Source organism: Aythya ferina, assembly GCF_964211825.1.
Source record: "Aythya ferina genome assembly, chromosome: 2".
In the NCBI taxonomy this organism is placed as follows: Eukaryota; Metazoa; Chordata; class Aves; order Anseriformes; family Anatidae; genus Aythya; species Aythya ferina.
The window spans coordinates 37,211,127-37,226,566 of NC_140297.1; the positions used below are offsets into that span (position 1 = coordinate 37,211,127).

The 15,440-nt window shown below is 42.4% G+C and overlaps 1 protein-coding gene across 1 annotated transcript in view; it reads right to left on the reverse strand.

Moving 5' to 3' along the window:
• COLQ (collagen like tail subunit of asymmetric acetylcholinesterase) overlaps nt 1-15,440 on the reverse strand; it is a gene marked incomplete at its 5' end in the record, with an annotated part of 39,046 nt that overhangs the window by 20,382 nt on the left and 3,224 nt on the right. The window contains 4 exon segments of the mRNA XM_084507551.1: nt 1,483-1,509; nt 2,185-2,229; nt 5,379-5,471; nt 6,850-6,962. Coding sequence (XP_084363677.1) covers nt 1,483-1,509; nt 2,185-2,229; nt 5,379-5,471; nt 6,850-6,962 — 278 coding nt within the window.

Consider the following 15,440-nt stretch of genomic DNA (forward strand, 5'->3'; position numbering starts at 1 on the left):
ATATACTATGTTGTATTCACAATATTGTTTATGTTGATGCTACTGGAGGAAATGTAGACTCAGAAATACCAAGTTATACTGATTCAAATAAGTAGATCAGCTGCAGAGGAAATCTACGTGTAGTCAAAATAATAATCCAAAAACCCAGGATCAATAACTTAATTCTTCCTCTCATTTAATAATACAACGTAAATCAAAAAGACCTGCATGTAATTCTATCCGTACAAATGCAATTTACAGCAAGAACAGAAACAAACCTTTAACTAAGACATTCCTGGTTTTATTTACCATTAATTTTATTATGAGCACTCATATTACTAGCTGTAATTGCTCTTTGCTGTCTTGTGACTAGTATTAACTACATACATACAGTTACTTATCTATTTTATCTTCTGCCTGTAAATCGCTCCTTGACTAGCTGCTAAAATGCAGCAGATTAGTGCTATTCCACTGCTTTATGCCACTTGACAACATGGTCCTGGAAATCTGATCATGACTTTGGAGCTAACAGTGACCTTCCATGCACCAGAGAGCTTTTAGCAGGAATTATACTGTTTTATGGGCAACTTCTCCTCTGGGACCTACTAGTTCTTGTCAGAAAAGTAAATACGAATTAAGGTTTGCACTCCTGTGTAGGTTGATGGGTGACTCTGTCTCATACATTAGATTTGAACACTTAAATATATCTAAGTAGTATTTTTGTTTACTATAGGGCATTTGAAATCTATATTAAATAAAAAGAAGTCTTTGTTTATATGTTTCATATCCATTTGAATTACCGATAAGTAGCTAGTGTCAAAATCCTTTGCTTATTATTAGAATGGTATTTCTTTTCCTGGTTAATGACTACCCCCCACATATCTCTGATTTCATCCTGCATTTCTGTCTTCTTTTAAAATTAATTACATTAAATGGAAGCACTTAACGACTGAGATAACATATTCTGTTTCATCACACATAGGGGCACATATTTTTGACAATATATCATGGCTCGTGTCACCAAGCAGAAGACTGTAGTCAGCATATTGCTTTGGTGCCAAAGCTTTGGAAGTGGCCATTAATGGCCATTCCTCCTTCTGGGCTCTTTGGTCGAGCCTGGCTTCAGCTTTGGAGCAGTAAAAAGGTTGATTTGGCTTTGTTGTTGTTGTTGTTGTTTTTAAATAGACCTTTTATGGTAGGTCCCATACTTTGCTTCCCCTGTCCACAGAGGTATAATTCAGGTAATCTCCCACTCCTAATTGCCTGGCTGAAGATTGATGCTCTTACTGAGGCAATTTACCAAATTCAAACCAGCTGTGACAGCTCTCCAGCCCTGTACCCAGAGCTCCTACCACTCTCCTGGCTATGCATGGGAGCAACACAAATAGGCTCAACACTTCAACATTAGCTGATTTGTATTTATCGATTGCCTGTGCTCCTCTCTGGCAGCTGCTATGTGTCAGGTATCAGGCTGGTGTCTGAGGCAGCACCTTTTGTTCATACCTTTCTTCCTGGCCTGCCGATCTCCCCCTGCCAGAGAAAGGAATATGTTAGTCTCAGAGATACCACACAGACCACAGTGGCTCATCAGTCAATGCATTTATAAACAACATTGGGAATATCTTTACCTTCTGGACTTTTTTTTCCAGAGGTAAAATGGGAAGAATTTTTAACAGAGGTCCTGGACCTTTCCTGTGTTCTCAGCCCTAAATCTACAGACCCACTCTTGTAAAGCATGTAATTATGCCCAGCTTCTTTAAGCATCATCATGGAACAAACGCTTTGCAGGTCTGAAGCCATAACCTCACATATAGACCACCTTTACTATCTGATCTGACCCATACAACTAACGGTGGATAGGAAACCTTTGCTTCTCACATCCTCCCAGAGAACAGGGTATTCAAAAACTGTGGGATCAGCAAGACACCCAAGATACTCTCTTATCCATAATGTAGACAGAGGCAGCTATCATGAGAAGCCATAAAAATATTTCAGGATTGAAAATGAACCCTAGAACATGATGCTTTGAATTACGGCTTCAAACTTACCGACAGCTCTACATTCAAATTAAAGCAAATCCCCACATGTCCATAAAGCCCATCATTGACTAAACAGACAAGAAAAAAAGTGAGTGACCCCCCACACCCCCATCTCTTTCCTTGACTCCTCAAAAACACACCAAACACCATAACAACAGGCACTTACTTTCTCTCCTTTTGGTCCCATTATGCCAGGAATTCCTCGTGGACCCTAGGGACAAAAATGAGTGCTGTTATTGAGCAGTATTAGTAAGAAGGCACTGGTATTGGCCTTCCCCCAGCCCATGTCCCTGCTGGTGCCTCCTGGGAGCGATGTGACCCCACAAGGTGAGGGTGTTGGATGAGGTGTTTGAACATTTTCTCTAAATGCCAGGTCTGAGTCACTGCTGAAGGCAGGCTGGAGAGTTGCACTGACATGAGAAGCACAGGGGCATCTCCTAGGTGAAGAAAACTAGCAAGAAAAAGTGCCTGGGGCACAAGAAAGCAGGGAAGTTGTTGGAGCCTTGAAGAATGATCGACTGCAAGGACACAGAGACATTGCATCAGCTGGCAAAGGAGGTCAGACAAAGCAGGTAAGGGAAATGGCATAAACCACGTGGGATGGACTCTGAAGGGTGCTGTAGACATCAAAGATTGTCACCATTTCTGAATCTTGAAGCTTGAAGACACCAGTTTGAATTTTTAGCATCCTGGGCACAGTTTGGCAACCCATCTCCTCACGGGGCTTCCTGTCCTCATCCCTGTTTCCTGCCTGCCTGCTCAGGTGGAACACAGCTTCCATGCAACCTCATGGGAAGGAGACAGTGGCTGTCAACTTTAGGGGCTGTTCATGCCTCTGCTGAATATTTTGTAGCCATTTTAAGAACTCCTTAATAGCATGGGCATTCTAACAAAAAAAAAAAAAAAAAAAAAGACTTGCAAAGACTTTCAAAAATTATTCAATTTCTTCTTCTGAAACACTTTTTGCTCATCTTTTCATAAAAATAACAAGAGGTTCCCAATGTTTCTTGTTTTGTGTATTTTCCCGTGTTTATGGAATGTCATTTTCTACAGAGTAATAGTTAGGAAACTGAAATGCTCTTCTTTGAAATACAATTGTCATTACTGTTGTTGTGATTGAAGTACTTTAAAAACAAATAAACTTCACGTAACTTGTGGTAAATTTGTCTCCTCATGATTAAACAAATCTCAAATTTTTAGTTAAATTGCAAATGTAGCTTTAAGGCTGACATCCTCTACAGTCAATATTACCCTCCTGCTGCCTAGTGGCCAGTCCAGATGTAAGCTGTTGAGCAGAGATATTTGTTTCCTGTGGTTTGAAAACACCCCCAAAATATATGAATATACATCTCCCAGTTAGAGTGGAGCTGCCTTTCAAAGATAACCAATACCAAATTTTCAAAAGTCTTTTCCTACTTTCCTGAAATTGCAACTGAATGAAATAATGTGGCTTTGGGAAGCTGGACATAAATTATAGGCAAGGGTGACATAATCTGAAAGACATGGTTAGAAAAGACTGATTCAGATTTGAAGTAGAGATTGATCAAGGCTCACAAATCTGTTTAAGCCCCCAGAAATGAAGATATTGCTCTCCTTCACGTGAGGCTTATTCCCCTTTCAGGAAACATTTTAATCGAGGGACATGCTCAGAAAATAAAAATAAAAGTAAAAATCAGAAAAAAAAAAAAAAAAGCTGTTTTTTCTAGAGTGCTTCAGAGAACCCTTTTGTTTCTGAATGACTAAGGAAAATCCCACGTCATACAAAGAGCATTAGGCTCACCATATAAATCACTCCAGGTTACAATCCTGGTTATCTTATATGGTCCAAAACATGATGCAAATTGTACATGAACAGGAGCAACCACACCCTCAAATGCAAATTAATCCAACTATTGTAGTCAGTAATTTTAGACTTTAAATAGTGTAAATCAGAATGTACTGTATTAGAGTCAGAGCCAAATTTTATCTTTCTTTCCCTTTACCTTGGTTTATACATGGGATGAATTATATGCTGAGTCACATCATTACAAATCTAATTCTCCTTTTGACAAAGTGTTAAAACTCAGCTCTGGCTCAACAGTAGGAGCTTTTACAACTCATATGAAAGTCATGCATTTACAACAGAAAGCAATTCAGAAATACTTTTGAGATATTTTTTAGGAACTGTAGCACTTCTTTTCCCGTGACCATTTTCATAAAGGTATTGTCTGGAGGATTGCCGGCTCTAATACTGTCCCTCTATAAAACACCATCCCACAATTTATAATTAAAAATTCCAAAGCCATGTTATACCCATCCTACTGCTAGTGGTTGTGATAAAATCTGTCAGCCTACTCTATTTAAAAATGTTCTTGGAGGGATCATAGATCATTCAGTTGCAAGGTTAATTATTATTTATAGCAGTGAACCTTGCAGAACAATAGAACTGACCTTATTGTTTTTCCAATTTAAGTCAGAGGTAGCATTAAGAGGATTGTATCAAAAAGACAGTCTGGCAAATACTAAAATTACAACAGCTTTTTCCACATATACTGAAGATCTAGATGGTGCCCAACACACCATGGGTCTGCTCCATAATGAAGAGATTTTTCTCAACACAGGGTAGGATAAACCACCACTTCTCCATGTGCCTCCTAGTTCACACGCTAAAAGACTTTCCCTTCAGTTTTATTTTCCTTTGGAGGGAACAAATTGGAACAGAAGGATAGATGGGTGATATTCTCCACAACAGTGAGACATGCACAAAACCTTCTCCCCTAGAAGTAGAACATTTCCTTGGAAGATTTCTGACCTTCTGCCCTATGCTTCAAATGTACAAATTGTAGATGAAATAGGAGCCCAAAGGGGCTGTCCCAAGGCTACCCAGCAAGCACACATTTTGCAGGTTAAGCTGGAAGTTTATCCCATTGCCCTTCCCAAAGCCCCTTCTTGCCTCTGGTCTGCACTGAAGGTATGGGCCTTCTCAGGGATGTACTCCACTAACACTCAAGTTCATTGCACCTCTTGTGCATCAACTCCATGGGCTCTTTCTCCTCACATAACAAGAGAATAAAGCGAAGAAATAAACCAACAAAGTGCCTCTGAAGGAAGTGATGGCAAGTCTGGGATTTTTCGTGGGTGCCACCCACTGTAAAACTACATGACAATGAAGGGTGAATGTGAAATTTGCAAGGCAGGAATGAGAACACAGGGTAGAAAGCCTACATGATTTATGCATAGTCATACCAAAATGAAATTAAGCCAGAGTTTGATATGCTTATTAAGGCATAAAAGGCATTTACAGAAAATGTGTAACAGCTTTGTAAGGACCTTGGAGCAAGCGAAAGACTGCTGTGGTTTGGTCACAAATGCATCACTCACCTGGGGACCAGGAGGCCCTGTGGGGCAATGCAAGTCGGGCATTGTTATCTGGAGCTCCTGGCACAAGTCCTTCATGTCCAGAGTAAGCAGCTTCTACGTAAGGTAAAATATATGAATGAACACTCATAGAGAACATGGAGAAAAGCACAAATAAGCAGCCACTACAGTCCAAATGGCACTTAATTACTGCCTGAGGGAGAAGCCTATGGTTTGTCACAAGGTTATCTTCATGGATGCTTCAACATTATCACTTCGGCATAGTGTCCTGCCCCACATTTCCTCCTCCTTTCCCAGGCATGCTGCAGCCAGGCTATCTCATCCCCTCCAAGCCAGTGTGGGACTCAGGGCTATTCTTAGACTTGACCCTACTCTCCCCATCACGCTTTACAAGTAGCAGCTCCTCTCCAAAAATAGCATCTTTGCTCTAATAATACCGACTGCACTCTGCATGGGTATAGGCAGCGTGAACTTCGCTCCAGTAGATACCAACCAGCAAGCATTCATTCACTACTAATCACAGCGGATTCCCTTGAAGTTTTCCTAATCTTTTGACTTCATAATTAAGCTTGCATGGGTAAACTGACTGGTCTATGTCTTGTGACAAAAGAAATCACCCCTGGAAATATGAACACTGCAGCAGAAACACTGGGTTAGCAAAGCTGCTCTTCATCTTCCAAGTGAAAAGGAAGAGGAGGAGGAGGAGATGGGAAAGGTGGAGGCAACTAGATTTTGGTTTGGGAGGAATAATTCCCTGAACTCAAATCTGATCTCTCTGAAGACAGTGGGGATTTTATGCTGTATTTTTTCTTGGTTTATTTCTTGTCAGATATCTTTCTAATTATTGTTTACATAATGCTTCTACTAATTGCAGTATTTGCATATGGTAAATGAGTAGTAGAATTAAGAAATGGGCATTACGAAGTAGGTGGAAAAATTCTTTATATTTGGACAGAAAGCGTATTGGAGGTAACAGACCTTGGCAACAAGTGCAAGTGGGCAAACTGCTATGTCATATACCCACTGTATGCTGTATATGTTAGCATATGTTTATGGATACATATCATCTAGAGCAGGTACGTGCAAGGGCCTGAGAGTGAAAAGTCCATACCAGCAACTCAAATCCATCTTTCTGCAAAATGAAATGGTGCGAATAGATTCCTTGGGAGTATTTTAGGACCTTCATGTCACTGACTAAGGCAAACATGATACAAAATAGGACACATATAGCGTATACTTTGAAATCATTGTGTAGGATGAGAAATTGCCATTCTGGCCTTCCTTGGTTTATTGCATTTATATTTCCCTTAGTTCAGGATTGCCTTGCCCTAGGAAAGTAGCAGAGCCCTACCAACATAGACAGATGGGTTTGCTGACTGACACCGTGAAGCAGTGCTCAGAGAGGATAAGTCAGTCTTTGTCACACGTCAAAAGTCAAGTAAATAGAAGAGAAAGGCTCCTGGGCTACACTTACAGTGCTCCAGCTGTGCCTGAAGTACGGTGGTGGAAACAGGGGCGGTGGAGGAGGGCCGAGGAGACAGCACGGTCTGTGGTGAAGCTGTTTCTTCTGTTCCAAACAAGGGAGATCTGTTCAATACAAACATCATCCATTGTCTTGAACACCACAAATACATCTTACAGAATAAGGTGAGTTTCCATTCCAAAGGACTTTTGTACACTCTGTGTCCATTGTAGGACTGGATCCAAGCAGGAACTTAAGAAACCACATGGTCCCTCAAGTTTATAAGGTCTTCTTGTGCTGTAGGCTATGCAGAGTTTTAAGCTCTAAATATGGCTATGACACAGGCAGATTTTGGAAAATATACGATACCCAATGTTAGGAAATAGATTGAAATATATATTTATCTCTCTTTCTGCCATGTTCCAAAAGCGTATTAGAAATGACATCTTCTGGTTACCATCACAGCCCACATGTGACCAAGGAGCACTGCATGCTGCTGCCCACTAGCCTTTCCCATGGACCAAAATACTTCAGGCTCTTTTCTAATAACAGTGCGGGCAGTTGTTCCACTGCACATCTGATGATATTTCCCATGGGCCTGAAATCATGTTGCCTTATTTCTGACTTGTGCATCATCACTACGAATCAAGACTCTGCAACCCAACTGTAGCTGACAGCTTTGCCACCAAGTGTTGAGCAAGGCAGGCTATCAGTTGTTTTTAGCAATATATTTACCCTTCTCTGAGAGGAAAACTTCCATCGACAAAATAAGCAGCTGTGACCAAAAAGCCACAGAGAAATGATGTGAAGAGGATGCATTTATACTGTCTCATCTTTTCTGAATCTATTTACCCCCCAGGAAATCTCTCTGTAATCAGGATGAGGGCCTTCTGCAAAGGTTTTGCCAAGTGCAGGACATACTTATTTCTCTCTGTTGGTTTCTTCCTCTGGCTACTGGCAGCCAGGGATGGGTGTCTGTGAAGTGAAGGGTGGCAGGGAGCCAGATACAGTAGGAAGAAGAGCCTATGGTAAAGTATCTGGTATTAATAGAAAATCTCCAAATTAAGTTTCTAGGAAGACAAACCTAGCAAAATTGCTAGATTTGTGTGCAAATCAGTTGCAGGCTGGTTTTTAATCATATCTCAATGTAACACACATTTCTCTAAGGGACAGAGATACTTCTAATTTTTCAAATGTCTCAGAAACTCTATTACATCCCATTCCACCACCCCACGTTCATGGGAACAGCATTTTGCCCAGTCCTCATGCACTGAAATAGCTGACCAGATGAGTGTGGTTGTTAAAGCACTGAAGTGGCTTTAACTTGTGGCAAGGGAACAGCTCAGCATGTGTTTCACTATCTAGTTTTGTGTCAATGTCAGACTTATTGGCTAAGTCAGGGAATCACTTCTGGTGTTTAGCTACCTGAAAACAGAAACTGTCTGCAGTCGCTTCCACGGATGCCAGGTTACATCACACCTTGTCTGAAAAGACAATCTAGGCACAGGGTTCAGGGAAATGCATTTCACAAATGTCATTTCAGTTACCTTCCTGAGCTTGAATATTTTTTAATAAAGTGGCATTTCTCTCCTTTCTCCAACCAAAAAAAAAAAAAAAAAAGCCAAAGATTTCTACTGACAGTAGAATTCAGAAGTAGTTTATATGTTATGCAGATGTTTTTCTCTACCAAAATATTAGTTGAGATGATACAGTTGAGAGGTAAGTCTGTTGAAGTCTGAAAGGGTTCCATAGTAAAGACTCTATCTGAACTTTTCTCATTAAGTTGGAATTCAAAAGAAAACTTCAATTTAGAATAAGTCAAAAGATTTAAAATTAAAAAAAAAAATAGAGATTGTATGTATATATATATTATTTAAAGCTACAAACATATACTGACAATGACAGTGCCCGTTAAAAAGCAGCAAAGGTTTGAGTTCTCCTATCTCTAGTTCACACACGTGATAACATACAGAAACATGTAGAGTTAAATTCTCTATTGGCTTGCCCTGAATTCAGTCACCAACAGACACTGCAGAAAAAGTTTTGCATTACTGCAGTTGTTCTGCTACTTAAATAAAATAAAATAAAATAAAATAAAATAAAATAAAATAAAATAAAATAAAATAAAATAATTGTTATTTAAATATTTGGCAAAAATAACATTAAATACAGATCACAGAATCATAAAATCATAGTATACTCATCATGCTCTCATGAGCAAAGTGAAGTCCTGGGTTATAAAGTACTGACATTTTTCTTTTATGGAAGCACAGTCTGAAATTCTTTGGAAGAGTTTCTATTGTGAAAACCAATATACTAAACAAAGTTGGGAGCAAAATAGCCATTGGTTTCAGTCTTTATAGTCTTATTCTAATTTTACTATACCACAAGTTAGGTTGAAGATCAGTTTAGGTTTGCTGGTATAAACAGTGATAGCATGTACTGATATGACATGCAAAAACAATTCAGAAAGCATGCAATTACTATTATTATAATATATGGACTAGATAGCAGTTATATGATGTAGGTTTTTCGTATTTCAGGGGCTCCATCATTAATCATGACCATGCTCTGGCAGGTGTATTCGTAAAGCAAATATTTAAGAAATGACTGATCCCAGACCCAAGGATCCTCCACACTCAGGTATGATGGGTGGATACAACAGAAGAGGGAGCACAAAATGAGAGTCACAGACCAGAGGTATGAATATTATAATATTATAATATCTTCCAATAAACTGCATTTCATTGGTATCTATTTTGTAACTGTGATAAGTCCAGGATGCAAAGCCAGTTCAGTGCTGGCCTGTTTTGCAACACAAAAATATTACCTTGGTAGGCTTACAGGCTGTCAGCAAATGCAATATATATCATTAGTCTCCACATTAGCTTTGATTGCTAAACACAGCTTCATAATACTCTAGTCCCCAACAGTGGAAAAAGTCTCAGCCCAAGAATAGGACTTTCATGGTTTTCTGTGAAAAGAGTCTTCTGTGAAGACTCTACCTACATAAGTGAGCTCACTTACACTTCTTGTGTGGAAACTGCTCTTTCAACATCTTCCATATCAAAGAAAGTATTCAGTAAGAGAAGGAAGGCAAAATGAAAAACTCCATACAGGACTTGTCTAAGTGGCAGTTGTTTCCAGAGAGCATAAAAATTAAGATAGTCAGCTTTAAAATAGTAAATGTTTACTATTTTCAAACTCAAATTATTTTTATGGTCCAAATTATATTAATGAAAGTGATTATATCAATCTGTGAATAAAAGAGTTGCTTGAAGAAATAACATATTTTAGATAGGCTTTGCCCTGTTTCATCTTGTTCTTGCAGACTGCTTGCTTCTGGTGTTATCTGGAAGCCAAAAACTGAGATCTGAGATACTCCAATGCAGAGCCAGAGAGAAGCCTTCACCCAGGCAAAGTGCCCTGGAGCAGAGCTTGGACGAGGTCTCCAAGCCATCCTAGGGCTGATCCTAGGGCTGACTTTCAGCACCGTGACCCCTCCTGGCTGCAGTGGAGGTACCAGAGGGAAGTGCTGCCCTGGGTCCAGGTTAGATTTGCAGGATTTCACTGCAAAAACTGTATGCAAGCTGTTAAAATGACTTCTGCCCTAAAATCACAAATGTGTAGGCTAGCTGGATCGATGGCACTGGCAGGAGAAAAGGGCCTGACATGAAAAAGATGTGCAACATGTGTTTCCCTTCCTATTTGCAACCACACTCACCCAGCAAGCCCTGACTGGACGCTGAGCTGCTTTCCAAAGCTGTGTCTCCCTGACAGCAGCGCTGGTGGCCTGCCCAGTTTCTGACTGGCAGGGCCTGCTAGATGGAGACCTCTGATCGCTGACACCCCATCACAGGTGCTTCTCCCACTTGGACGGCCGTCAGAATTAATAATAAACAAGCTGGGCAGATGGGCTAGTTAATGAATGTGGGCTCGTCCGGCTGAAACTGAGACTTTCATCTGCTTTGTTGTCATTCATTCAGGCTCCTCTTGCCCTCCTGGCAAGGACAGCAGCTCGCCACGAGCAGTGGCCATCAGGTGTTATCCTGTGTGTCTATCACAAGGTGGCTAAGGCACATCTTCCCTTACAAATTAGGAAAGTTTAAGAGCTTGTCAAAGGTGACAAAGTCCCAGGGGAAAGGGCAGCACCAGGAGGAATGGGTGAGGGTGGGCAGGTAGAGCTGGGGTACAGCTCACACCTGGAGCTGGATCAGACCGTCAGGTTCATGAACAGGCTGCATGTCTCTGTGTCTTTATCAGCTTAAGCCTTATGACCTGAATATACCATCTCCTATGTACCTGGTGATGTAAATACAGCCAGGAAATACAGCAACCCCTACAGCTTATGCACCAGTGCCCATGCTGGGGAAAGCAGTGACCCATCCAGATCCCATGGGAGCCACAGCATGAAGACATTTCCCCATCCTTTTTGTGGAAAATGAAAAACGCCAGCCAAAACTTTTCAAGCTTATTTCCAGCCAAGAATAACTGATAGAAATATGAAAATACTCTGTGCCAGAAATCCTGTTTCTAATCCCTGAAGTGGCTACTGGTTGAGGCAGAAGTTATGCGCACTTCACCAGCTGGCGCAGTCAGAAGCTGTCCTAGTAAGTAAATAAATAAAGGTGTTTAAAATGAGCTGGTGTTCAAGAAACCTTGCCAACAGCACAGATATTGTGCTCATGGCCCCCAGCTTCTCCCAGCTCATCCCCTCGTCTCATGTCCTCCTGCAGCCGGCCCTAGTGGAGCCCCTTGCAGCCCTGCTGGAGCAGGCCCATGCCAGGAGATACAAGGCTCAGGAAGGCAAAAGTGCATGCAAGATTTCCTCAGAAAAGGCATTTTATTCCCCCTAGGCACATATTTCAGACATTTCATGTGTGCATATGCACTTGTGTGAGGGCAATGCGTGTGCCTAAAGGTTATTTGCTACTCTCCCAGAGGATTACAGAAGGGAACTTCTGAGATTAGCGCTGAAGGAGAGAGGAATATTTGCTTGGTTTGGCTCTGTGCTCCAGTGTCATAAGAACATAAAAGTCCCAATAAAACCTGCACAGCGGAACACTTCAGTGGGTTATAAAATGGGTTTCTAAAACAAACCTGTGGTTTATAAATCCCAGTAACCACTGCAAGGCTATTCTGTGCAGCTTTGCTTCTGTTGGCTTCCATTTGCAGAGGTCCAGGGCTCAAGACTCTGCTCAGTGATGCTGACAGCAGTGTGTGTTCCCCTTCCAGTCATGAGGAGCTGAGGCACAGAGAAGTTAAACATCAGCTCCAAAGCCATGGATGAGTCGATTGCAAAATGTGAATGAGAGTTTCAGTCCTGTAAATCACAGTACCTCATCCCAGTCATTTTATAAACTGGATTATAACACTCCCTTTCTTGTCACACCAGAATGATGCTATGAGTACACTGAGTATTAAAGCCCAAGAACTTACTGCCACCCCCAGAAGAGCCTAAAACTCTAAAACTTAATGCAAGATAGCCACTCTGTCAGCCCCAACAGACTCCTGCATGCAGGTCACTGCTGCCCATTCCTCTCCCACTTTATCTGTGAGATGAATAGCACCAGAGCAGAGACACCAAAGCCATCCCTCTCCAACTGCAAGATCGCAATCTGTCAGGGCTGGCATGGCTCAGAAGTGTCCTTGACTTTGATGTTGGCCCACCACGTGCTCAGTCAGCCCCAGACAACCCATCTGAGAACGTGGGTGTTGCTGTGTGCTCAGAAAGGCACCAGAGAAAAGCCTTCAAATTCCTGCTAGAGACTTTGATACCAGGGACTAAATTAATTCCGTGTGACTCCCTTGTGGCAACTCACAGCCCAGCTGACTTTACTCTCTGCCCTTTCACAAAGAAATAGCTCTGTATTGACTTGGTATTGTACACGGCCATAACTTTGCAGGTTTTAGAAGCTTTTAGTCCATTGACACTTCTTCCTGGGCAGAAGAAAACTGAAACTGCAGCCCTGCCTTCTTCAGGCAGAGCATCTCCCTTCACTTCACAGAATCACAGAATCACAGAATTTCTAGGTTGGAAGAGACCTCAAGATCATCGAGTCCAACCTCTGACCTAACGCTAGCAGTTCCCACTAAACCATATCCCTAAGCTCTACATCTAAACGTCCTTTGAAGACTTCCAGGGATGGGGACTCCACCACTTCCCTGGGCAGCCTGTTCCAATGCCTCACAACCCTTTCAGTAAAGAAGTTCTTCCTAACATCTAACCTAAAACTCCCCTGGCTCAACTTAAGCCCATTCCCCCTCGTCCTGTCACCAGGCACGTGGGAGAACAAACCAACCCCCACCTCGCTACAGCCTCCCTTGAGGTACCTATAGAGAGCGATAAGGTTGCCCCTTGTGTGCCTGCCCAGGTGCATCCATTTATGCAGACACTGGCAAAAATGGCTATCAGTTGCTTTTCTCTTTTCCCCCAATCTATCAGTCCTCTTCTGCATTCCTCCTATGTCCATCTTCTCATCCCAAATCCCCTTTCACCATTACATTTTCCTGCATACAAAGAGCATTCCCCTGATGTGCTTTCCAGTAAAGAGATGATTTCTTGGAGATGAGAGGGGAAGAAACACAACACTTAGGCTGGTTTCTGTGAATTACTGTGGTGTTTTTCTCTCTCTCCTATTTCTGATCACCCCCAAAGAGTTCCCCCTGCAATGGAAGGGCTTTTCCCATTTTCCTTTTACCTATGAAGCAGCAACACGGAATAAGTCACTAAAACCTCCCATGCCAAAAATTGCTTTTGATCCTGAATCCATAACGCATTCAACACCCCTCCCATTTTAACCATTACCTCATAAATTTCCTTTCTTTGTGCAAGTGTCCCCCCCACCTAAGGTTCCCAGGCTGTCTCATTTGGCAACCATCCGCTATCCTAACACCAAGAGTTAAAGCCTGCCAGGGTGCACGGCCTATCCTGACCACAGACTTCCTCCTGGACAAACGCAGATGGTATTTCTCTGTAAATGTAACTAGGGCTGACAGTTTCCCTTCAGCAGCTGTAGCTGCTGCTGTTGCGCTGCTGGTGCTGCCCTGCCAACAACAGCCCAGCCACGGGCAGCCTCTGTGTCTGATATAAAACGGGCTTTGAAAGACAGGGAGGCTAAAATGCAAAGTCACAGACTGTTCCCACTGCAGGGGTTTGCTAATATTGAAATAAACTGCCTGCAATGGGAGCAGAGGCCTGCAAGCACTACCTTTCTCTGAGCACATGGGGAATAAGCTTGTTTCACAGCACTTCGGGTTGCCTGTCTGTGGAGCTCCTCTCACTAAAACCACCTGATTTTGAAGCAGCTTGCTTGGCTGTGCTAAAATTTAAGCCTCCACCACCCAGTCTGATCACAGGAGAAATCAGCAGCCTGTCCAACGCTGTGCCAGCTCCTGCACCAGTCTCCATCCCTGGTGGCAGGAGAACTTGTTCACCGCAAACAAGGCTTGGGTGGCATCTCCAGAGGAGCTTCCACAGCCTGAAGCTAGACACCTGCCTTACTTATAACACAAAGCCTGTCCCAGGAAAATAAAAAAATAAAAAATAAAAAAAAATCAGAACTGGCCATTGGCTTGTCCCATACTGCTGTACTTCAGGAGCCCAGGTTCTGTATTTCAGGATGCCCACCAGCTCACCACTTGAACCTAAGGGAACCGATCTTCATATTACATCCGGGGAGAGCAGAGGAACACAGAGGGGAACACTTGGTCCTTTGACCTAGTCACCTGCATTTCCTTGAGTAAATGAAAGTTCATGATACTCACCCTAACCAGCATACAACTGAACCCCTTCCTTTAATTTACATTATAGTCAATTAATTTCCTTTGGCAATTTGCATATCTATTCATTCAGTAATGCAGATTCAGAGACGCTGTGCCCAGTGAAATGGGGAGCTCCCTTTTTTTGGGAAAGCCAGTGTAACAGGCAAAAGGCAGAGAAAGCAAGAGGACTACTGCCAGTAACTCAGCTGTTGCAGCCCCATTTCAGTCCTTTAAATTAATCAGCCATACTCATTTCACAGGGCTGTGTACGAATATTGATCACAGGAGAAAAATCGATCAAGTGATACATTTGTGCGATGCATAAAAGGAAGTTCGGGTCAGAAGAAGCATCAAGATCCTGCTCTTCTCCAGCTCCTGGTGGTTTCTGAAGTTCTTTCCCCTCTCCCTGTAAAGCCCCAGTAAACTTCAACTTGGATGAGTAGGAGAGGGAAAGGGAGACTTTCTGCCACCTGAATTTGGATGATGGCTTCCTTCAGCCTGGTTCTTACAAGATCCGCTTAGCCCTGCTGAAAGGGAGCATAAAATTCACACCTAGCTTTCGTTATGTGATTGCGACAGTGGAGGCACTCGGATGCCCTGGTCAAGTGCACAGGGCAGGAACCTCAGCAGAGCAGAGCTCTGAAAAACGATAACGAAGGACGTTGTAAACACAGTGTCTTAGGGAAGGGATACGACAGGTTACCCTGGAAAGAACCCCCCTGCCTCAAGGAGAGTTGAGTTACCCAGAGCCCCTGGGGGGGCTCTGCTGCCATGTGGAGCTGCAGCCACGTGCTTGAGCATGTTGTAACGCTAATCCCAAAGCATTTCCTCCAGAAATG